Below are 24,101 nucleotides of genomic sequence, written 5' to 3' on the forward strand. Positions count from 1 at the left end.
CACTCCTGGTTTCAGTATCTGCAACTGCTGGGGGCTCCGAGGAGCTGGTGCAGTCCACACTCCCTTGCCCTGGTTTGCTCCAATGAAAAAAAAGGCTGTCAGGCTGGTTTTCATATGTATGCTTTTTAATATCATTAATTCTGTTACACTACACACAACCAGTAACAATGATAAATACTGCAATGGAAATGTTAAAAAAAAATACTATACACGTTTTTCATGTTTTTGAAAAAAACCCCCACATTTTAAAATAAATTAATGCATAAAACTGATGGTAGAAAAGAGAAAACCCAAAACAAACCATAACACAACTGATCTGTTTAAGGCAATACTCTACACAGACGGGAACAAAAGTACAACAGTGTGCTACATGATCTGAATGGGAAAAAAGGGAACAAAAGAAAACCCATACAGGATGCAGACTGATGCTTTGGAAGTGAGAAAACTCCCAAAACCAGATAAAAAAAACAATGGCCAAGTTAAGTGCAGCATTAATACACTCTGCATGTCAAATGATTAGCAGGTTCCTAACAAGGACTAAGGTCAAGCTACAACAAATTTATCTTCCTAATTAAAAGGTTATTCAGGTCAAACCCTACATTTAACTCTATTTGTGATTAGCTGTTTCAGCTATATTTCACTATATGCAAGGACAGCCAGAAATTCATCTGCTCTTGAGATTAACACAAAGGTCGGGAGGTCTCCCGTCCTGAAATGTATTTCCATTAAATAAATCCAAAAAGGATCTTGCTTTTGGTGACCTTGAAATACCTCCCACCATCCCTTCCCTTGGGGCACCAGGCACCACACGGGGAATGGAGACCAGGAAGGCATTTGCTTAGGCTGATTTTTTTTCCCATGCTGAGGACACAAAATGGAAGTGCAGATTTGATCTGGACTTGGAGGAGTGCTGTTTTTCTGTCCGCCAGAAGTGTCCATCTGGAGCCTGCTGAAAGTACTTTGCCAGCATGGAAGAAACCCATCCTGTACACAGGCTCTGGCTACAGCCATGACATTTGCTATTAAGGTTGGTGCAGAGCTCCACACCTGCCTGGACAGCCAATGAACCCCAATTATTAATGCAGCCCAGAACTTGGCCACTGGAAGATGGACAATAATTGTAATGCCAAAAAAATCCCTCTTTCCCTCAAAAAAGAAAAGAAAAGGGACAGTAGCCACTTTCTGCCAACTTCCTTGGGTGGATCCCCATCAGCTGCCACCCATTCAAGATCGGCAGTGCCAGATCTCACCAGCATTGACCCAGTACATTCCCAGTAAGGTGCATGTCTGCAAGGTGCTGCTGGGGGCAAAGAAACTTCCTGGGACATGGTCAGAGCCTCCTGTACTGCCCTGCTAGAGTGCATGGGAAGGAAGCCATGAAACACAAGGAAAGAAACCCAACTGGAATTACTAGACTCGTGAAGGCCAACAACAGTCCGGGTTGCCTTGGGTTCGGGTGAGAAGGGGGGGATGCAGAACTGGGCTGAGAATCACTTTGGTGCAACTGCCTCTGATGCTCATCATTAGTGCATGGGGCAGGGGGAAGAAAGGCGACGGCTGCTTTGAGAAAAGGGGAGTGGAAGGAGGACGTGTGTGCAATATAACAAGGCTTGCAATTCTAGGACTAACCACTGGACACGGATACCAAAGATTACTTGTGACAACTAGCTATCCTTCTACTGCGGCTGCTCCTTCCCCCATTTTCTGGTCTGATTCTTCTTCAGTTTGGGAAGCCATGGCTGTTTGGCATGATGGCCAGTGCTGACCCTACCACCCCAGTCCTTGCCCAGCTCATGGGGTGACTCTGCTACAGGTTGGACAATGAGGCCTGGAAATCATGTCAGGCACAGACTGGCTCTGCAAGCCAGCCAGCACCTGCTTTCAGACCCTTCAGAAACTTATTTAATGGCAGCTCATCTCCCTTATTAAACTGAAGGTTCAATAACCTCTGTGGAAGGAGTAAAAAGGGTTTAAAAAGTGCAAAAAGGGGAGGGGAAAAACCCAACTTTCTGAATTGTCTCCCCTGCAAAGACTTCATCCTCCACCAGAGTCTTTCTCCTGGCGGAACTACAGCCCCACCAGTATCTCACAGCACCCTGCCCCAGTGCAGCAAAAGCAGAGCCAACAGGCTCCCCACTAAGGCCTCTGCTGCAGGACTCCAGCCCACACCAGGAGCACGTGGGTTGGCAGGTCTGGGACCTGGTCTGCAGACCTGGACCCACAGCACTAAGGCCAGGAGGGCGAAGGCATCCGGCTTGGTGGGCTGCATCTCACCAGGTTTTGCACGAACCTGGTGAATCCTCAGCCCCACAGCCTTCATGTGGGTGAAGAGAAATCCCAGCCTCCTGTCTGATTCTCACCCCATCTGTTCACTGACCTACAGCTGGCCTGACTTTTGCTTGGGGTTTGTCTTGGGACAGAGGCAGCCACAAGTTGAACACAGCTGCTACTGCAGCTTCTCCATGCAAAGAAATGGAACAAACAAATCTGTGAACTGGGGGTGGATATGAAGGTCTGTCATGAAGAGTGCTTGCCAAAGTTTTTCAGCTCTTTCCATTTGTCTATATTATATCTCTCAACAAACTGTGTCTCCCAAATCATGGAGGCTTGAGGAAGGTGGGTACCAAATGGAGTTGCAGCTTATTTAGATTGCAAAAGCAGAAAGGCAGCCTGGGTGAAGAGCAGTGCTTCCCAGGGAGCTCACCTGGGACAGCTGCATGGGCAGCTAGGAGAGAAATGCTGCTCTGGGAGGGTAAATGTCTTAGCAGCTATGATGCTATTAGCAGCATAGCTACTAAGCATCTTAGGATGGCCTTTCAGTGGCCTTTTCCTGGTGCCTACTGCTTTCAAGTAGGCACCAGGGAAAGCTGCAACCTGTCCTGCTGGTGTCTGTGCTGCTCTGTGACATGGTTTGCTGCATGCTTGTGTGGGCCATGGGGCTGTGCTTTGTGTGATCTCAGTCAGTCCCAGCCTCTGCCTCCCCAGCAAGCTGTCAAAGATGTGCTCAGACAGGCAGTGTTCAGCTGCTGTCATTCTGGGACTGCCAGCAATGTCAAGTGGGGCAAAGGAAGGGATGTAGCTGTAATTTTTGGGAAGTAATGCAGCAGCTCAGCTGCATAATACAGGAAGTTAAAATATGGACCACAACCCCTATTAGAAACCTCCATTGACCTCCTGCAGATAATCCCAGCCACAGAATCTCTCTTTATGCTAAATTCCTGGCCCTTCTGCTTCAAGTCTTGTGTGGTTCTGTAACAAAGGTGGGTTTGTCTGATGAGGTGCAGTTTGGAGCAATCCCTCTCACAGCTGAGCCTTGAAAGGAACAGACAAGTATGCCTAGAGGTGAAAAGCAGCTTAAAATGAAGACCTTTCCATGCCTTCCCAGCTAGCCCTGTGGCACTGCTCCTCTATGCAAATGTTGCTTTTGATCATGCAGCCCAAGCTTGCTGAGCCAAGCAGCAGCCAGGTGCCAAAGCCCACGGCATTCTAGGCAAGAGTGGCAGTACCCCAGGTGGGTGTGAAGTGAGAATGGAACAGCAAAGGAGGAGCCCAGGCAGAACCACCAGCCTAAAGGCTAAGATGATCATATGGTTGCTAAAAACAAGAGCATGAAACTGCCATGGGAATATCCCAAAAACGAGCCTTTCAATCCTCTGTTCCCCTTTGTGCCATCCCAAGCTTCACTCCTAAATTCCTTAATTCTGCTATCAGTGGATGGTGCTGTTGGGTCATCAAATCTTTGTACATGTTCCCTCTGGGAGCAGGCAAACTCAGAAGCCAGCTGTGAAGAGTCAGCTGCCAAGTAACTGGTTTACACATCCTTGACAAACATCTTTCTCCAAAGATGCTTAACCTCTGTACTAACCTCCACCCTGCTGCATTCTGGCATGCGTGAGGAACATCAGGAGATGGTAAAGAGAGGGAAAGCAGAATAGTACTTTGAAAATAGGAATTAAACTTCTAAAGCATTATATTTACATCCTTCCTGCAGAACTGTCCTATCAATGGTGCCTCTCACTTGACAGTATCCATGCAGGATAAAAGGTTTCTCCCATGTGCCCCAGAAGGGAATTGACATCAAGACCTGATGTGACTTGCCTGAGGTTAGAGCAAATACCTACAGCAGCAAGGACCCCAGATCTCATTTTTCTGTGCTCTAACAGTCCAGCAGACACACCAGGACTGTAGCTGGCTGCAGTGCCAGCTCAGGGACAGGATGTTTCTGGTGCATACATCTGAAAGCAAGCTTTGCTCCCTGCTGGCATCAGCACTGCACTGAGACAGATCAACTCGGACAACTGGGATCTGCCTGAGGCCACGACAGCACTTGGCAATCTTTCTAGTTATTGCTTGTTTTCCTTTTCCTGTTTTCCATCTGTTGCCCAGCTGGGTCCTTCCTTTCTTCAAAAGCATCTTCATGTTTCTGTTGAATCACACACAGGGTGCTGCATTTTTCAAGCCTCCCGCATTCTCCTGCACAGCCTGCAGGCCAGCCCAGGATCAGACTGTACATGGAAAGGGAAGGATCCTGCTCAGGATTGCAGACCTGTGTGTCAGCCAGTGAACCACTGAACACAGTGGGTGCCTCCTTTTGGGACAAGAGCTGATGAAACAAACCAGAAAGAGCTGTGTCCCTCTTGTCTGCGGGGGAAGTTGTCCTAAGTTCCTCTCAAAGTCCATGCAGCAGGAATGGTCACCCGGTTTTGCAGTTGCAAGGCATCTGCAGGCAGGACAGCCAGGAGAGCACAGCAGATCCAATGGCCAAGCACACATGTTAGGGACAGACATGCAGCAATGTCAGATATCCCCCAGTGGCTCTTCCAAGGGTACACTTCAAGATGTGTCTGGTAAGATATCAAATGAGCCTTCAGAATGGGCATCAGCCTCCTTTCAGCTGAGGTTTATATACAGACACATGAACACACTATCTATAGACCTTCCTCAATACTAGGAGGATGTTTCTCCTCCCAAAGACATCTGGAAATGTGGCTTTTGCTGACAAGAGAGATGGAACAGAGTGCTGAGACCCTAGAGTTCAAATCCAGCTCACATTCAAGGATACTAGCTGATATTTTATCAGATTAACATCTGATAAAAGAAAAGGATTTGCTGAAACTCACATAATTTGGTGACTGACATTACATAAAATCCTAACAAAAACCCAGTCTGGCTTTAGGATACACCAAATGCAAATTCCTTTTTGGAGGCACCAGCATCAATATCCTTATATCCTGTTTGCATGGTAATTTAGGTAGACAGCAGTGCAGCATTTCATACTCCATGGTGTTCCTCCCCTTGGTTTTCTGTACAACTTTGGATTGAAAATGTGGCCTGAGAGGGCCATCTTGTTTGGTGCAAAGACTGGAGGAAGGAACAATTTTTTTTCTTGCATGCCATCTGCATTTAGAGAGCACCCAGCAGCTCTGCAGATTTGTAGAAATGTTGTGACAGAGTCAGAGTCTGTGCTCTTGCCTTCTGCTTTTCTGGCCCTGGTGGCAGAGACTGGTCTAAGGAGAGCAGTGACAGGATAACCATCTATCTTCACACCTTCCCAGGAAATCACCTCAGCATAAACTCCAACAAGGTTTGCTTGAGCAGAGAGGCTGGATCAGATGACCCCACTGTGGCCCCTTCCAGCCTTACCCATTCTCTGACTCTGAGGGAATACAGAAAACCTGCTGGCTAAAGCAAAGGTCTGAACATGAGACCAGACAGGGGGAACCCGCCTCATCTGTCGTTGATACATACCAATGGGCAGTCCTCAATATTCCACAATGAGCCAACAAACATGCTGCATGGTCATAATCTGCTGAAGGGGCTGCAGTTCAGAAGGGTTAGTGTTCAGTTTTCTATGACAGCCACATGTGCATTGCCTTAAGCCACTCAGCCTTTCTGGTAATGACCCTACACAGGTAACTACTTTTCCCCACCCTTTCTACATTATTCCCCTAATAAAATATATGAACACAAAGCATAGAGAGGAGAAGCCAAAAAATTGCCATTTTATGGTCCAGTACTGTCATGCCAAACCAACTATTTCTGCCACCAACTCCTTCTGTGCACAGGCAAAAATGCTTGAGTTGTGCTTCGGTTTGTATTTGGAGGAAGCACCAAGTGGAAGAACATCTGAATTAATCTCCCTCCCTCCCTAAAGGGCTGTGCTAGAAGCAGATGCACATCACAAAATGCAAAGTGCTGAAGGCAGTTGCAGGGTTGGGGAATGTCTCAGGGCACATGGCAGGCAAAAACTAGCAACAGGGGCAATAAAAGGACTTGGTAATGGTGCCATGGGACAGTGGGTGTCACAGAACCCCTCAGGTTGGAAAAAACCTTTAAGATCATAGAATCCAACTGTTAATCCAGCACTGCCAAGGCCACTAAGTCTGTCCCTCAGAGGAGAGGTGTTAACCCTGAGAGATAAGAGTAACAGCAAGCCTCATTCTATCCTAGACTGAACAGGACAGTGCTTGGCTATAGCTGGACTCAGTGATCTTAAGGGTGTTTTTGAACCTAGATGATGGCATGATTCTATGATGGCAGCATGATGGAGACCTGTGGGGTGTTCAGCCCTCAGTGGCTGGCCCAGGTGAAGAGATGGCTTGTTGCTCTAGCAGAAACTCTGAAATGCTCCGAGCTCCCAAGCAAGGGCCGTGGGAAAGGCTGAGGTGTGCAGCCTGGCTGGAAGGCACAGAGACTGACCCAGGAGGATGAATGTGATGAAGACGTTCCATGATACCAGTGCTGAACTGCAAAGTCCCTCTCCAGAAGAGTGAAGTTTTAAAGAGCGCTGGTCATGTCCTATAGGATTTGGTTTGACCATGGTATTTCTATTAGGTTTTGACTACATTCCCCATTAAAAAAGACTCCTTAAGGAATGTTTTTCCCTTTAATCATTTCTGTACTCTCTACTTCCCTCACCTCTGGACAACCTCATACCTGAGTTGTATTTTGGAAATACTCCCCCTCAGCACTACCAGGTAGTGAGAAAAGGAGATGAATTCACTTGAGGAACACCATCCCCACAAGAGTTGGCAAGTTAACCATCACTTCTGTATGAAGAGGCAGGGATGCTCAGTAAACAGCACCATTCAAGTTCTCTTTCTATGGCCTAGAACCAGAGTGGCAGCATGTTTTTTAGGCAGAGGGGACAAGCACAGCTTTAAAAGTTGTCAACACCATCAAGTAAATAAGCCTGGGAATCTTGTGTGCCTGCTCTATCACTCACACTGTGGCTGGTATCAAGTTTTGCCCTGCACAGAGTAAATCTCCAGGATGTTAAAGAAATCTCCTGCTAATTAAGACTTCTTAAAGACTCTGCTCACTTCACATAGATTTCAGATAGGGTATCCGTCTGTTGTGGTGCAGCTCAGGCTCTGCTTTGTGACTCAGGAATTCTCACAGGAAGCTCAGAACTGCCCTCATTTTTTCCTTTCCTAGGCTACAAAGCGGGTGATGACCCCAAGCAGGTGGTCCTTCCTCCTGAAAGGCCAGGAAAACACAAGAATTGTGCCTGTGGCAAAAGATTTCAACATCAAGAAAAATGCCAGCCCATCCCTTGCATATGCTGCAGTCGGTGAGAGGACATGTTTCCTAATTCCAGAAGTGATTCTGCGTTCAAAAAAAAAACCAACAAAACAATCTGCTGGTGAGCTGGGAGCTCAGACCAACAACCTAATGTAACAGGTTTCCTAACTTTTGCAGCACCATCTGCTCCTGACCTGGGACCATGTCTAGCTCAAACTGGGCAGATAGGAGGTGAACAGTAGTTTCCTCTCATGGGCATCTTTCAGCTGAAGCTGTTCATAACTCTGCTGTTGCTGAAAATTCCTCTCAAGTCTGACCCTACCACACTGATGACTTCAGCATTAATGAGTTTCTCCCACAAGCACCCAGAGACACAGTGTCAAGAGAATATCAAGAGTCAAGCACTCTTAAAATGTGCTGTCTTCAACTAGCTTTTCCAGCACTGTTGTTCAGTATGTCTCTAGTCCTGACTCATGCAGGATTCATTTCTTCTCAGCTGAACAAAGTTTAAGATTTTTGGAAAGAGATGGTTTGCACAGGGATTAAATACAGGCTGAAGTCAGAATACGTGACAGAACTGAAGTCACAAGTATGGTTGGTATTCCTGGGCAATGAGCAAGTCCTTGAAGTGCATGAGTGGATTGCAGATCGAACCTGATGTGTTTGGTGGTAATTTAATGTGGCGCTAAGGGTAGATTGCATTGGCTATGTGACACAACAGCTCTAGCTAGTACTGACTCACAGTGAGATGTCAGCTACTTGTCCCTTTTGCAAGTGAATGAATTGTGTCATGCTAGTCCTGGCTAGCCTTGCCATAAGAAAGGATGCCCTGGTCCGTCCCCATTCCTGTGCCCCAGTTATAATATTGTTTTGGTTATGCAAATGAAACAGGTTTAGTGAATGAATTAAGAACTGACTTCCTCTCATTGGTAAAACACTTTGATACCTCCAACTTGCCCTAATCTTTCAAATGGATTGGTTTCAGTGGGCAGGATTACCTGAAGTCCCATCTGACCTTTCCCATTCTGGAAAAAGACACTTTACAAAATATCCCCAGTGCCTAAACAAACCAAGGAGGTATCTCTGGACCCCTCTGCATTCGCTCTCCAGACCAGTCAGCTCTGCCAGGCACTGCCTGGCACATTGAGCAACTTCTCTTTTGTTTTACCATAGTTTAAAATAAGTTATCAACCAATCATAAAATGAATTTTTTGGTTTCTCCTGGCTCCATGAACACAAAGAGGTGCACGTCCTACCATAGGAGGAAGCAATGGCTGTTAAGTTTTACAGTTATAGTGGAAAGCACTGATCACAGCCTGCCGGCCTCACTACTGGATGTGACAGGCAGTGGAGGAGGTGGCTTGGCAACACATGCAGGTGGGGTTGACAGATTTAGGGGGGATTAGGTCGAGGTCCTCGTCATCCGGGATCTCATCTAACCGGTACCCATCCTTTAGCAGCTGGATGTTCAAGTCTTGGTTGATCTGCTACAGACAAAGAGACAAACAGTCAAACACTTGGGAGTTCTTACTTCTGGTGGTCAGAAGATGAAGGATTCATCCATCATTCCCTTATTTGGGAATGTATTTCCCCATCATTAACAACTGCCCTCCAGTCCTAGATTTGACCTCAGTGAGGGGAGGGTACTAGCTTCTCCAGAGTAGGAATATCTAGAGTGAGATACGCTATTTTGCAATGGAATAATTTTTCCCTAAGGACAAGCCCTCAGTTAAAGTAATACAATAATATTATTTACTAGCAGATGGGCAGTCCCCCCTCTCAGTCTGGGGCACACTATAGCAGTGAAAAGACGGTAAATTTTGGCTCTGTGATCTCAGGTTCAAGTGCTGTCTAACTGGATCTATATAAACAACACTTAGGGCACAGAAACAGCTCAGATCATCTGACATGGTCACTGCTCTTGGCTGTTTCCCAGGGTTTCAGAGCTATTTTATCCAAGGAAGAGATACAAGGGGCAAGAGTTCTGAGCAGTTTGTGGGCAGAATGGCTGCTCAGCCCTTGGATACAAAATCCTGCAGAAGCAGTAGCCAGAGGCTTCTTACAAGAGGCTGAGCAACATATTCATGAGAGAGTACAAGAATTTACTCAGAAACAATGCAGAGGGACTAACAAGCCTGAACTTCCTGCCTTTTCTCTTTGAAAGGGCAAGAGTTCATATCTGCAAGTCCTCCCTGGAATTTCTGCTTGCTCCAAGTAAACACACCCTGGGTGACCCTGACCACTCCAGTAACTGGAAATCACAGCACACCCTCAGATCCTGTATTTGTGTCCTTGGCATGCATACAGTTGCTGAGCTGCCATGGCAGTCAAGATGATGCTTTTGCACCTCATGGGTCACTGCAGGACTAGGCAGAATGAAGGAAAGTTTGAGTGAAACCAAAGGTAGCTGTGAAAACTGTTGATGGGCAGATCTCTGTGTCATCACCAGGGAAGAAAGCAACGTGACACAGTTTCTGCCATGGCCCCTTCCAGACTCACGGAGTCTATACCACTACTAAATTTGTTGTGTGGCCATTTCTGCCTGTGCAAGGACTCTATAAGCTATTTCTGGCTGCTCTATTACTTGTATTCATGGCAAGGATGGCAGGAGAGAGTATAACTCACCTCAGCTGATGAGTATCCCGAGGAGGAATATCTGGACATATCGAAGTCATCATCACTGCAGGGAAGTACAAGTACAGTGAAGAAGGAATTAGTTAGATGAGACCTGTATTCCCCACTTAGTTCTATCTTTCTTGTGCCATGAAACTGTTCTTGAGGCACAGAGAAGTTACATCAAGGGAGCCTGTAGAGCAGCTTTCATCTGTGACCCTCAGATCTCTCCATCACAGTGCTCTTTTCTCACAGCTCTTCTCCCTTGTTCTTACACAGAGACCCACCATGGCACAGGTCAGAGGGAACAGTGGAGGGAAGAATGTGAGTGCTGCCCTCTGGCATGAAAACCCACTTAAGCTGTCATGTATATCATGTTTTTAACCTCTTGCATACCTGTCTGTATCCAGGGCTACCAGGGGCTTTTCATCTGGACTCTGGTCTAGCGACGAGTAGCCCTTGTTGGGAACGACGAGCCTGAAATAATTAAATGTTGTCCATTAACCACACAGTAAACCTCAGAACCACACACTGCCTAGGGTAAAGCTGTATGATAGTTAGCTTTCCCCATTCCACTTCTTTGCAAGCCCCCACTTATTGGTGAAGATGTTTAAATGGGTGCAATTCAGAGGGAGCAAGATGAGTCTCTGGGTAGCCTACAGTGGTTTCACAGGGATTAACACTGGGCATGCCCTAGGAACATACCCTTTCCTGGAAGGAAAAAAAAAAACCATTGGGACATTCTGTACTTCATTCTGGTAAACCTGTTTGGCTAGCACTGCCTGTCATATCAGATTGCTCATTTTTTTGTTGCTTGTTTTTTTCCTGGCAAGGGTACCTGACACCAGCAGTAAGTACATAGGAGAAGGAGGCTAGGGGAAGCCAGAGGCTAGAGTGATCCCAATATTCTGCTGTTGGACATCAGGGATATTATGTGGTGCCTCTTTCTGAATCCCTATCCAGGCCTCTGGCAACACAACACCTCTGAGGTCTCAGTACTAGATTTAGTAATATTAGAAACCCAAGCTGGTGTGCCCAGCATAAGAAACCAGTCAGACCAGCACTTTTGAAATTCCATTTTTTTGCAATGACTTTCAGTTAATCAGAAATTTTACAAAGGCTGAGGATGACTCTGCACCTTTAACTGTCTGGGAGAGTTTGTGAAATGGAGTGCAGGCTTCAGAACTTCTAGGATAAGGAAAATGTGTTAATACAATGATATCTTGTTCACAATGGAGTCCTTTCATCCAAAAAAATGCAAAAATAATTTGGTTCACAATTAAAAGAAGATTAACTAAACCCAGCAAATGGAGTAGAATTCTTTGTTCAGCAAGTAAGAACCATAGGAGTGACAAAAATCTTTTTTGATAAGTTAAGTCAGGTTTTCTCCAAAGTGGTCATTAACAACATGATACACAATGATGCTCCACTAAGAGTTTAAGAAATATAAATCTAAATATGATAATCCATCTCATCCATGCTCCAGCTACTCTCTAACTACCTGAAATGTTTTTCTGCTTCTGCACAGATAATTGCAGCAAGCCATTAACAATTTTAGAAATAAGAAGTCCTGGCAAGCACAGTCAGTGCTCAGGCTCAGGAAGAGTAAGAGTAAGTAATATATCAAATCCTATAACAAAGCAGATATATAGGTTCACAATTAGTTATATTTTCTTACTGTGTTCACTGACACATAAATTAAATAAATTAACTTAAAACCTGACACAGAATTTCCAAACTGCTGCACCAGGGGGACTGGAGAAAATGGGATCCACTTGCAAAATTCAGTAGCCCTTCTCACAGAAGCAGGACTGTCCTTCTGCTCCTGAGGTATGAAGACAGGAAGTCAAGAAACAAAGATGTCTGGAACTGAAGCTGAGATTTGGCAGCACAAGTTTGCCCATACAGATATCAGAAGTACTGACTCCCACTTTCACTCTCCAGTTTTCCAGTCCCTGCTCCATATATACTCACTGACAGTTGTTATTAAATCATCAGTGAACGAAGCACTCTCAGGCGATCTAGGAGGAGAACACTGTGGTGATATTTACTTGATGAAAAAACCCCCACTACATCTTCTTCTTGAGAAGTGTCTTTTTTCTTAATAATAAAAAACTTTAATTTAACTGCCCAGACAAAAATTGTTATAGTGTCTCTGCCCCTGATTTAAGTATTTCCCTCACATCCTGATTGTCCTTATCTTCACTTCCCACTGTCCTTGGAATAAAGTCAGGTAGTGGTGGTAGCTGCTTTTGTCTGCAGCTGCCCTGGTATAAGCTTCTTTGTCTTTGTGTTTTTGCTCACTTGAAGCCACACAGGTTGGACCATAATGTCCAAGTTTAGGTTGCCCTGAGTAGACTGTAGCACCCAGCTGTGTTCAAGTGGTGTGGATGGTGTTGTGGGCTCTGTCTACACTCATAGGAAGAGCATCACCCCGACCTCGTTTCACATTTAATTTGATTTTAGGGAGACTGAGAGTGTTATGGATCCAATTACTCTCATCTGTAAGGCTGGCTGCACCCTTGTCCCAGAAGAGGACTGAATGGTGAAGGCAACCTTGTACTAGAGGCTGGATGTCAGAAATCCACAGGGATAATACAAAATAACAGAGGCTTTGGGGAAGAAAGGAGGAGGTGGAGTAGAGAGTAGGAGAGGCAAAGCACAAAGGAAAACATTTGATGAGAAGAGCAGAACTGTCAAAAAGGGGGAAATGGTTTTAGCTTAATTCTCCTGCAGAGACCTGAGGAAGCCGACAGTTCAGACTTAAAAAATAATCTGGAAATTTTGCAGTGTGTCCTCCTGGAATATATCCCATTATATTGTTACCCTGTGAAAACCTGCTTGAACAGGCTTGTGGCATTTCTGCCTTGCTGGTGTTGCCCTGTCAGTGGCAAGACAGACTGAAGCATGCAGAGGTGCCCAGATGTCCCTAAGTGAAATAAAACTGAGCTGGCAGTGTGAAATCTTTTGTCAATAGGTGTCACTGCTCCTCTCCTTCCATTGGCAGCTTGGAAACAACAATCTCTCCATGGAAAATTTGCTCTTGTTACAGGTAGATACTTCTATTTATCCCACCTTCTCTCCTTTATTATCTTCCTCCACTAATTTCAGTGTTTCTAAACCTCTCAAGCAGCAAATCTGCTACCATTCCTCTCAGAATGCTAGCTTGCAGCCTACTGCCAAAAGAAAACAAGTTTTTCCAGAATGTATTTGGAAGATAAGGAGGACCAGTGGGCATGGAAAACCCAGCTGAGCACAGTTCCTGAATTTTTTGCTGCCATGAAGGATCTGGCTCTTTTATATGGCTTCAACACCTGAACACAGAGAGGAAGCAATGCAGCATATTCCCCATATGTATTTCAGGGGCTTACAACTAAAAGTTGGCAAGGTCCTGTCAGGATTTATGACTAATATTTTGGGTCTGGGGAATTAGTGTGAACAAGAAATCTCATCTTTCAGATGCATTTCATATAGAGAGGCTCTGACCTGCAGATCCTATTCTACTTAATATATGGTAATCCAGGTAACTTTCCCATTCACCAGTAAACATCCAGCATTCCCCAGATTCCTCCATCATTTTAAGTGAGGTCCTCCACTAAAACCTGCCACCTTTCTAGCAGCATGCAAAGCATGCAATCCTGTGGGCTCATGGGGTTTCCTCCCTTCTGAACATAGGTAAGTAATACATTGGTGTACTGAAGTCTGCACGGACAAAAAATAAAAATACTCTAAAAGAAAATATTTAGCTCATAAGTATAAATGTCTTTGTTTACAGCACATTGTAGTACTGCCTAATGCTCTCTGACAGAGCTCTTCCAAAGCACCTCCAGCAAAGTGTGACTGTGCTGTTCCAAGGGTGGAGAAGGTGTATAGAAAATCACACAGAGACTGATTATTTACAAGCCTTCATTATCTGTCAGTAGCAGAACAGGTCACCATCAAAAAGGAGCAATGGAACTTACAGTGACAAAGGCAACCAAGGCAGAATTAAGCACTAAACTAGTCCGTGTTTCATGAAGAAGCACAGCTCCACTCCCACTGACAGGATTAGGTCTCAGTACTAACTCAGTACTAAATTACTCAGATCCTGCAGGATGGCTCTATCAATCCCTTGATTTTAACCTGGCTGGGCTGCCTCTGCCTTCTACAGGCTGCACTACCCCTGGTCCTGGGCTCAAGTGTCCTTGCATCTTCCCAGGGGCTGGGATGCAATACAGCCCAGAGCATTTGGGCCTGCCAGCTCCAGGAAGGGCCATCACTGCTCTTGCAGTGTGGCTGGCAGCAGGCAAATGCAATGAACACTGTCCCTGACCACCCCAGGACCATTAGGGACTGCAGCTCAGAGCACAACTGTGAGTACTCTTCCAGTCCTTTACCTTGTTCGTGCCATCACATTGTTCTTCTTGGGCTGCTGATTAACTGGGCTTCCCATGTTGCCATTCTTCAGGGACCCCTTCCGAGCCAGCTCCCTCTGCTTCTCTGCACAGGAGATAGGAATGGGAAAAGCAAAATTAGAGCAGCAGCCTAGCTGGCCACCATAAGAAGAAACCCAGATCTGGTAGTGGCAAAAGGCACAGCAGAATTAACAGCAAAGGACATGAGCTCGCCACCTCTTATGAAGGGATGCTGCAAAGGCCAGATGAACCATGTCCCACTTTCTCCAAGGTCACCAGGGACTAAAACTAATCTATCTTCAATCACAGCAGCATTTTGACAGGAACACACTAAAATCTGGGTCTCCAAGACCCATAAGGTCTTGGAGCTTCTGGATGAAACCCAGCTGAGGCAGACAACAGGCACAGATCTTTTGCCTGTCTGCAGCTAGTTGCTGCATGGACCCCAATACCATGCTGTACTAATAAGACTCTGCTTCTAGCAGGGATGGGAACCCAGGCATGTATATAAACTGATATTAAATTTTCTGATTGAAAGTCCTTCCTTGTTTCTTGTGGAAGATCAGTTGTGTTGTGTTGTGTGACAGTGTTCACAGGGGTTTTCAGATGAGGGAACAGATGAGGATTTGACTCCATGTTTCAGAAGGCTTGATTTAATATTTTATTATATATACTACATTAAAACTATACTAAAAGAATAGAAGAAAAAGTTCTCATCAGAAGGCTAGGCTAATAATAGAAAAGCAAGAATGATAACAAAGGTTTGTGGCTTGGACACTGTGTCCAAGCCAGCTGGGCTGTGATTGGCCGTCAACTCCAAACATCCACATGAGACCAGTCACAGACCCGCCTGTTGCATTCCACAGCAGCAGATAATCATTGTTTACATTCTGTCCCTGAGGCCTCCCAGCTTCTCAGGAAGAAAAAATCCCAAGAAAAAGATTTTCATAAAAGGATGTCTGCGACAGTGTTGAGTTACCAGCTAGTCACAAAAGTTGAGCTAACTGCCCCAGCCTCATTGTGCAACAGCAGGCAAGGCTTGTAGGAAAAGCTGAGCATGGGGCCAGTAAGGCAGGAATGAGAACAGCTAAAAAAATTCTCCAGTGTGTGAGAAAATGCTGGAAACTACTTTTGTGGCATGCCTGAATAACAGGTGTAACAGACTGCTTGCTGAAGAATCTGAATAGTGAATTTGTTTTGCTTCGACGTCTCCTGCAATGTGAATTCTGTTGTTGGGTTGTGTTTTTTTCTGCAGATTTTATTTCCACTCGGAGAGAAGAGCAGCTTTTCTCACTTGTGGAAAAACAGCATGCTTCTATAGTGTGCAAGTTCAAGGTGAGCCAACACTTTCCCTTCCTCACAAGTCAGAGCAGGGGGACACACATCCAAGGCTCTCTTTCTTGAGGGAGAAATAAACAGCAGGGATAGAGGTTATTATGATGGGGAACATGGAGACAAGAATACATACACTTGCAAACCATACCCAGCTTGCTCCTGCTGACAGCAGAGGTGAATAAATGCACTTGGAACTTGGCAGGAAAAGGATTGGATTAATAACTCACTCTGGCTTGAGCAACTTGAGAGACTGGTTTAGGATTGAAATCAAAACCTTAAATCAGAGTAATTTCTCAGTATGGAACTTGGAAATGCATTGTTAACCTCTGTCTCCAGAATAAAAGGCTGATATTTTGCAGGCCACATGAATTTTGCTGTTCAGAGAGAGATAAAGCAAGACTATGAAGGCAAATAACTACAACACGAAATAGAACCTGATTTCCACTCATCTCCATCAGAAGCTCCAGTGCTGACCACAAAGACACAGCACTGAGACAAGCTGCCAATGCTTTATGATGCTGATGAAATGGTTACAGGGGGCTGAATACACTGTGAGTGCAGGTGTGATGGCTCAGGGGCAATCATCAGCAGGGCTGAAACCTTCTGGCATTTCACTAATTTTCCAGACAGAAGGTTCCTTCAAGAAGCAGGATAGAGCAGAGAAGGTTGGGAAGGCATGAAGCAGTTTGTGTTTGCCTTTGACATTACAAAACATGTTCAATTAGGAGTCTGAAGATCCTGTCTGATGATTAGCAGGATCACTGTGTTGGGTGATGCATTTAGTTGATGTGCAAATTTTTGGTAATGGAGAGTTGCACAGGTGACCTAGTTCTGTGAGAAGCTTCTAGATGTTTCCCTGTGTCTAACAGAGCCAATGCTACCAGGCTCCTAGACAGACCTGCTGCTGGGCATGGCTGGGCTCATTAGCAACAGTGGTAGAGAGTCTGGGATAACACAATTAGGAAAGGGGGGAAAATCCTGCAAACTGCAGCCAGACAGAAGAGTGAGGGTGTGTCAGAAATAACCCTGCAGATACCCAGGTCAGTACAGAAGCAGGAAGAGGAGCTGCTCCAGGTACCAGAACAGATTCCCCTGCAGCCCATGGTGAGGTACCCCTGCAGCCCATGGAGGTCCATAAGGGACCAGGTGGGTGCCTGAAAGAGGCTGTGACCCTGTGGAAAAACCATGTTGTTTCTGTGTTTTCACTCCTTTGTCCAGATGTGTAATAGAAAAGCTTTGATTGGCTCCTGCTGTCCAGCCAGCGTCACCCAACCACAGATAATCTACTCATCTCCATGCTTGAGTGAAGCAAAGCAGCAGTTTTCTGTTTCAGTGGAGAACTTGGAGAATACAGACAGCTGTGCTGTCAGTCTGACTCACGGGGGAATTTGGCTGCACTGGTTCCACTTCAGCTAATCCTGGATGTTGTGTCAGAAGAACACGTGGAGCACGTGAGTGTGTGTGTGTGTGTGTATGTGAGGAGGGGGTCCAGGATCCTTCTGACACCCCTATACTGCTCTGAACAGCATGAGGAACAGCCTTTTGTCTGAATCTGCCAACCACATCACATCTTGCTCCTCCTTTGTTGTTCACCTTGTCACTTCATCTTTGAGACACTCTGTCCCTTATGACATAAAAATCATTTAAGAGAATATGCATCTGCTTAAAGAATAAACCATTGCTTTCCTGCTAGCCCCACACTAGCCTGTGCTGCTCGTTGACTCCATCTGTGTCATTCACCATCTGCTCCAAGTGCTGCTTCAAAGTAAGCTCTGCTGGTGACAAGACAACAGCCAAGCAGACTATGGAGCATTCAGTGAGGCAGGGATAACACCTAAGTAAAAAGTAGCAAAGGAAATGCATGCTTCAGACACAATCAGCATCACGAGTGGCCCAGCCTTGTGTCCTGCCTGGCAGTGGTCTCCTATTATAGTTGCCTGCAAAATTAATAAGAAGGTGCCCCAGCATGCCAAACACTCAGCAAACTGTCCCTGTCCCAGTATTCACTCACCTGATCCAGGATATGTCAGAGGGTGGATGGACAGACAACTGCATGCTCACAAGTGACACACATCCACACAGAGAGCCTCTTTAGGGAGAGTCAAGAGGGGGCTGAATTCTCCCCTTATCATGGGAACACCTACTTCCCTAATGAATGATTTCAAGCACTGCTTGAGATGATTTAGTGCAATCTAAAATGGTTACCTGTTCAACTGGCAGGGTGTGTCTAGCTGGTTTATGATGAGAGAAAATAGTAATGGAGCATGGGAAGCAGAATGAACTTAACATGAATGTGTCTAAACTAAAAATCAGACTTGAAGGAATCCTTAAAATTATTTCTCTGGTTTCAGCATTTAAACAAAATCATAATCAGTTTTAATAATACTTCCAAGATTTTTTAATAAATTAAATGCTGAACAGTTTGTTTGGAGCATGTTGCTATGTAGGGGTGGTGTTGGTTTTGCCTACTGTCTTCCCCAAACGAGAAATGCCAAAAGTAGTCATATGCTTGAGTCTCCTGCAGAACTGCTCCTTTTGTGACATGAGGCAAAGCAGACAATGCAGGAATCTGGTGAACATCACGCTGTACTATGCTGAAGAGATATTTGAAGAATCAGACACCCCAAATCTGCATTTTCCATTTGTCCCAAGATAGTGGGTGAGTCTGGCTATGATCAGACATGGTGGGTGGAGAGTGGTTTAGGATGCCATTGTCACACTGTCACTGTGCTTGATTACCTGCAGCCCCCTCAGCTGAGGCAGCCTGACTGGCACAAACACTCTTTTATGGCAGATGAGTCTGATTTGCCTCTTTTGCACTGCGGGGTGGAACAAGCAGATGCTGACTGCTCCAGTCTCTTTGCTGAGAGCTGCTGGCTGGACGTCAGTAACTCAACTGCTTGTGAACCTGCCTGACTAGGAGAAGATGGAGCTATGGGGACAGTGCAGTGTGGACCCATGGGATTTGCTGAAGTGGCAAGACAAAGAGAAATTAATCCAGTGTGACAGAACTGTATTTTTTCATTTTCAAGGTTGATGAGATGGGATTTTGCGATGTATTTCTTTCTCTGTCCCCCACAGTCAGCTAAATTGTTTCTGAGGCTGCGGACTCTGATTCCCTGATGAATTCTAATTTCTCAAGTAAGCTGAGAATTTAAATCACACTCAATGAAATTAATACGTCTGCTCAAATTCTGCTGAATGATGAACAGATTCATGAGCAAATTAAAGGAGAAAGAATGAAATGCTGTCTACAGCTTCTTCAAGCCCAAGTCTTGATTTCAGTTCGCTTGCATCGCTTAGCTGAGGGACATTAGCATGAATCTAGGTTACACAGAAATCTTCTCTATCTTTCACCTCTGACAGACAGTATTTGTCAGTGAGGACTGTGTCACTGCATGGAGAGGATTTCAGGGTACATACATAAATTTGGGCTTTGCCTGCAGGCTGCACGGAAAGGAAGGTGTAAGGAAGTTGTGTGCTAAGACCATGCTGATCCCAGTGCTCCCTGGTGTGTAAGTATGACCATGTGGCCATAACCATCAGCGTTAGTGCAGCTGATGGCTGTGCCTACCTGCACCGAAAAAAAAAGGCAAAAGAAAAGTGATTTTTACTAAACAGGTGTAGCAGAAACAAAAAGGACCTATCTGTGGCCAGCCCCCTATGGTGAACATGGGGACTGAAGTTTCAAGCTGATACAGGCCAGGCATCAGCAGTGATTACTCAGGACAGGGCATCTGAATAAGCATATTGTTTCACTGGTTTCAGAAAAGTCTGTTCAGATAGCAAGGGTCAGACAGCTATGTCACCCAACTTCCAACCTGGGTCAGACATGGTATTCTTAGCTGAATCATATTATTTTTCAGACCCAGACAAACTTGGGGAAAATAGTGAACTATTTTCTAGTTTCTAACTTCAGCTGGTTAGAAAGAACCAGTGTATCAACCTGTTTTCCAAGGTCCCTCTAGGACCAGGTTTTAAAGATCAAATAGCAGCATTTCCATATGTTCTGTTTATCTGGCTGCTGCTCTGTGCCTTTGGCATGGCTGAGAACTGGTACAAACAGCAGTGGGGTGGGAGTGGTTCTAAGCTCCCTTCAGCTCCCAAGAAGGCCTGATCTAGAACTGGTAAAGGACCTAGGGACTACAAAGCTAATGTCTGTATCTGCTGTTGAAGGATGCAGCCCTTAACTTCCTGCATGGGAGCTACTATCAGCAGCAGCCAGTGCACTTCATGCACAGCAGGGCAGAGCTCATTCTGAGGTAATGCTCAGGAGAATGCTCCCTGTGCAAGTTACTGAGAGGTTTCCGAGGGCCTGGGTGATGTTATTTTGTGCTTCCCTTCAGAAAACATGCACCAAAACATCACACTATTCTTTAGCACAGAGGAGAACATATAAAGGAGTGCTCCAGTCCCAGCCAAAGCTATCATCTATGTAAACCACACATCTCCAAAAGTAGCTTTATGTTCCCAGCAGCATGTCCTCATTCCCTAGCCATGCTATCCCAGCCCCACAGCTCATGTATCTGACTCTGATTATGGGAAGGAATGGCTTCTCTCCTTCTACCCACTATTTGGCTTAGCCCCAGAAGAGAGCACGTAATTTCCTGCAAGGAAAACCTCATGGCTGTACACTTTGTAAAAACAAAACAAAACAAACCAACACTATTTTGAACACACAGAGCATTTTACCTCTTCATGGCTTAACACAATAGTGAATAATCTTTGTAAAATAGTAAATTGTGTTTTACTGCTGGTAGAAACGACATAACTGTTTTAGCTTAAAGCCATGTAGAGGATCTGTGGCAGCAGGGGAGCAGAGAACCAGGATTCCTGCTCCCAGCCCTCTGCTCGAGCTGTCTCTGCAGCCATTTTATGCAGACAGGTTGCGAGTGCGTAGCAGCAGGCAGCAATTAATATCTCTTCATCTTTCAACACCTTTCTGTACTGATTTCTAAGGCATCTATTGTCGCAGCTCCTACCTCACAAGGGCATTTATTTTGTTCTCATTCAGCATGTGCCTTTTCACTTAATTTTAAAGGATTGAGATTTTTATTCCTAATGGCTGCAAAATATTGGATAGAAGGATTTCATTTATCACTGTCAAAACTGGAATATATGAACAGCACTGGTGATATTTAAATGTATTTTTTTTCCCCATTTTCCACATTTACCTTCAGAGAGGGACTTATATGGTATTTTCATTTACTTTTCAAAGAATATTTTACCTGCCAGCCAGAAGAACAAAGTTAGACATCTGGGGAAGCATTTGCATCCTGACAAGCACAGCTAAAAATTTTCTGTTTACAAACTGATCTCTAAAAGACCTAATCCATAAAACTGAGCTATGCTCTCTTTTAAGGTATTTCAAAGGGACAAAGAGAATTAATTTACTTCACCTGGGGAGAACTTCTACAAATACCCCCTCATTATTTTTACTCAACTGAACACGTTTAAGTCAAAGCCATTTGCTTGACCTTGCTAAATGGCATGACAGACAAAAACAAAGGGGGAAAAAAAACCAAAAAAGGGACACTTTTAAGAACAATTTAGCACTCTTCATTTAAATAATTCAATTCATTTAAAACATCACTTATGCTATAGGCACAATCTACAGACTCAAGACTCACAGACGTAATATTAGTGCCTACATCACATTTATTATGAGTTCTGATGTTCTGTGAAGAAGCATTAAGGTTACTGGTGCATGTACTAAATGTGATGTGTATTCAGAAGAGTAGTAGTATAAACTTGCTTAGCTGAATATTCACAGCATTTGGTTACACAGGATGTCATCACACAGTGTCTGTTTGTATTAAAAAACACTTTTAATATAGTCTGACATCAGTAGGCTTGAACTGCATAGATACTTAGTCAAATGTCCACCCTTTCATGCCAAAGATTGGTCTATGGGAGAGCACATGTGTTATACTGCCTACATAAACCACAGATTTAAAATAATAATAAAAAATAATTAAAATATTTTAATATGTTGTCACTGTGAAAGCTTTCACTGACTGGCAGATAGCCCTGCTTGGAATGACTTATTGAATTCCATCAGTAGGCAAAACAAATAAAGCCCTAAGTGACAATGCCACAAGTAGCACAGGAGCTTAGAAGGGACTCACAGCCTGCTGATTCCAGCATTGTGCTTGGAAAGGACTCTTAGTCTTTTCTTTTACCAGGACTGAACTGCAGCTGACAGTACAAGCCATGTTTCTGGCTTTATTTATCAGCAAAAATGTTGTGTATTTGGTTTCCATGAACCTATGTACTTCAAACAAAATTCTGTATTTTCTGTCTAGTAAGATGAAAGCAGATGAAGACAGGTAACTAGGCTGGTTAACATGACTGTTTTCTTCCCTGGAAAAGGTAAAGAAAGAGAGTCAATAGTGAGCAGAGTATTGGCAGGGCATGTCACCTTCCAATTACTCTGCTCCCCAGAAGGGACTTTCAGGCATTGTTTCACTGGAAGAATTGTCTGTTTACTATGAAACTCTACAGGATAACAGGATATGCACAGCTCAGGGTGCCTCTTCCTGCTATTCAATTAGTGAACTGCAGTCCTGGGTACTTGGCTCAGCTGGAGCTGTCCCACACAGCAGCCTGCTCTCCTAACAGGATTACTGACCTGATCCCTCCTCCGAGGGACTGCCACAGTCTGGAAATTTGACACACGGCCTCAAAGCTCAATTAGTTATTTAATAAGTTTATGATTAACCAATCTGCTGATTAAGCTTTCATTAATTAGGTTGGTGGGAATTCTGTTTCAAAGGGATGGTGGACTCTATTGTCTCGGAGCAGGGTTGGAGAGCCCTTGTGTTTTTCATGCCCTGACATATCTCTTTACTGCTCCAGAAATAACTGCAAAAGCAGATGGAGACAGGTAACTAGGCTGGTTAACATGACTGTTTTCTTCCCTGGAAAAAGGTAAAGAGAGTCAATAGTAAGCAGAATATTGGCAGGGCATGTCACTTCCAATTACTCTGCTGCCCAGAGGGGGACTTGGGTGGCACCTGGGCCTGCTGCCAGATCACTGGGGCATGGTGACCCTTGGGGACAGCTCAGTATTGTGGCCTGGTTGTTACACCTGGAGCGGTTCAAAGGCTTCTGCTCCTCTCTTCCCCTCTCTTCTGAAGTCTTGCAGATGTAAGGAGGCAGGCAGGGTTTATCTAGGGCAGCTGGAGACCTTACAAGTACAGTTTCAAAGGGCCTGGTCTGTCATTTTGGTATTTTGATTGGGGTGGGTGGTTCACTTCAGAGAGGAGTCGGAACCCTTTCCTCTTTCTCTTTCTTTAGAGAGAGTTTAGAGAAAGCTCATGGCTTCATCTCTGGCTTTGTTCTGTGGTCTATGCTGTGACGGATGGGGCTCAGTAGATGCTGCAACCTGCTCCCTGTAGGGTGCCTTGGCTGAGAGGGCAGGGTGCTGCCACCTTCCTTCTTCAGGCTGGCCCCTGCTTTGGTAGAGAAAACAGGACTGGGCTCAGGGATTATCCCAAACTATCATAAATTATTACATCTTTTCCCATCCGCAAGGGATGCTCTGTCTTCTTTCTTAGGCAAAGCTGGTATCAGTTGGTGTTAGACAGCAGAGGATGGCAAAGGGGATGGCAATCAACTGTTTCATGTTCCTTAATGTCCTCATGTTACAGGTGCAAGGCTGAGGGTTTGGCAGCTGCTTTCTCCTTACACCACTCAAAAGGATTGGTGACAAAACACAGCCATGCTTCTAAGTGGCAGAGGGAAACAGGACTGGCCAGAGAAAACTCATGTCCCTGCTGAAATCCCTGAGAAAGAGTCTTGAAAGACAAGATGAAAGACAAAATTCTGGCTGTAGCAGCTTTAAGAGCTGCAGGAGAGGAAGCAGAGCAGGGGTGGGGGATGACAGATGCCACCTCTACTGCAGAGCCCTGCAGCTGGAAATCAGACATGTGCACTGCTGAGCTGCAGCCTCAGTCAAAGTGGCTTGGAGAGCTCAAAGGGGCTCAAGGAAAGCCTGACTCATGCTGAAGAAAGCAATAATGTGCTGGGAAAGATGATGACAATTTTTAACACAGATCTGCAACATGACAAGTTTATGTCATGGTTTAGTATTTTAATGCTGATGTATTTCATGCTTTTTTGCCCTTTTTTGGTGGGACAGTAGTGCTCAGAAGAGGTTTGTTACCACAGGCTTCCAGCTGCTGGCATGTCCCTTCAGGCCTGAGGTTATGGCACTGCTACCCCAGCCCTGCT

At 45.0% G+C, this 24,101-nt stretch overlaps 1 protein-coding gene across 3 annotated transcripts in view; it reads right to left on the reverse strand.

Moving 5' to 3' along the window:
• Nucleotides 1-107: 107 nt before the first annotated feature.
• Nucleotides 108-24,101, reverse strand: part of FAM219A (family with sequence similarity 219 member A) — a 92,909-nt gene continuing 68,915 nt past the window's right edge. For 2 of the 3 annotated variants that reach the window (XM_036402715.2, XM_036402713.2), the window contains exons 3-6: nucleotides 14,514-14,616; nucleotides 10,534-10,614; nucleotides 10,150-10,204; nucleotides 108-9,011 (exon numbers count right to left, since the gene is read on the reverse strand). In XM_036402715.2, the coding sequence (XP_036258608.1) occupies nucleotides 8,853-9,011; nucleotides 10,150-10,204; nucleotides 10,534-10,614; nucleotides 14,514-14,616 (398 nt within the window). In that variant the 3' untranslated portion in view covers nucleotides 108-8,852. The remainder of the gene's footprint in view (nucleotides 9,012-10,149; nucleotides 10,205-10,533; nucleotides 10,615-14,513; nucleotides 14,617-24,101) is intronic. The other variant, XM_036402714.2, reaches the window with a different exon arrangement.

This window comes from Molothrus ater, chromosome Z (assembly GCF_012460135.2).
Source record: "Molothrus ater isolate BHLD 08-10-18 breed brown headed cowbird chromosome Z, BPBGC_Mater_1.1, whole genome shotgun sequence".
NCBI classification, from domain to species: domain Eukaryota; kingdom Metazoa; phylum Chordata; class Aves; order Passeriformes; family Icteridae; genus Molothrus; species Molothrus ater.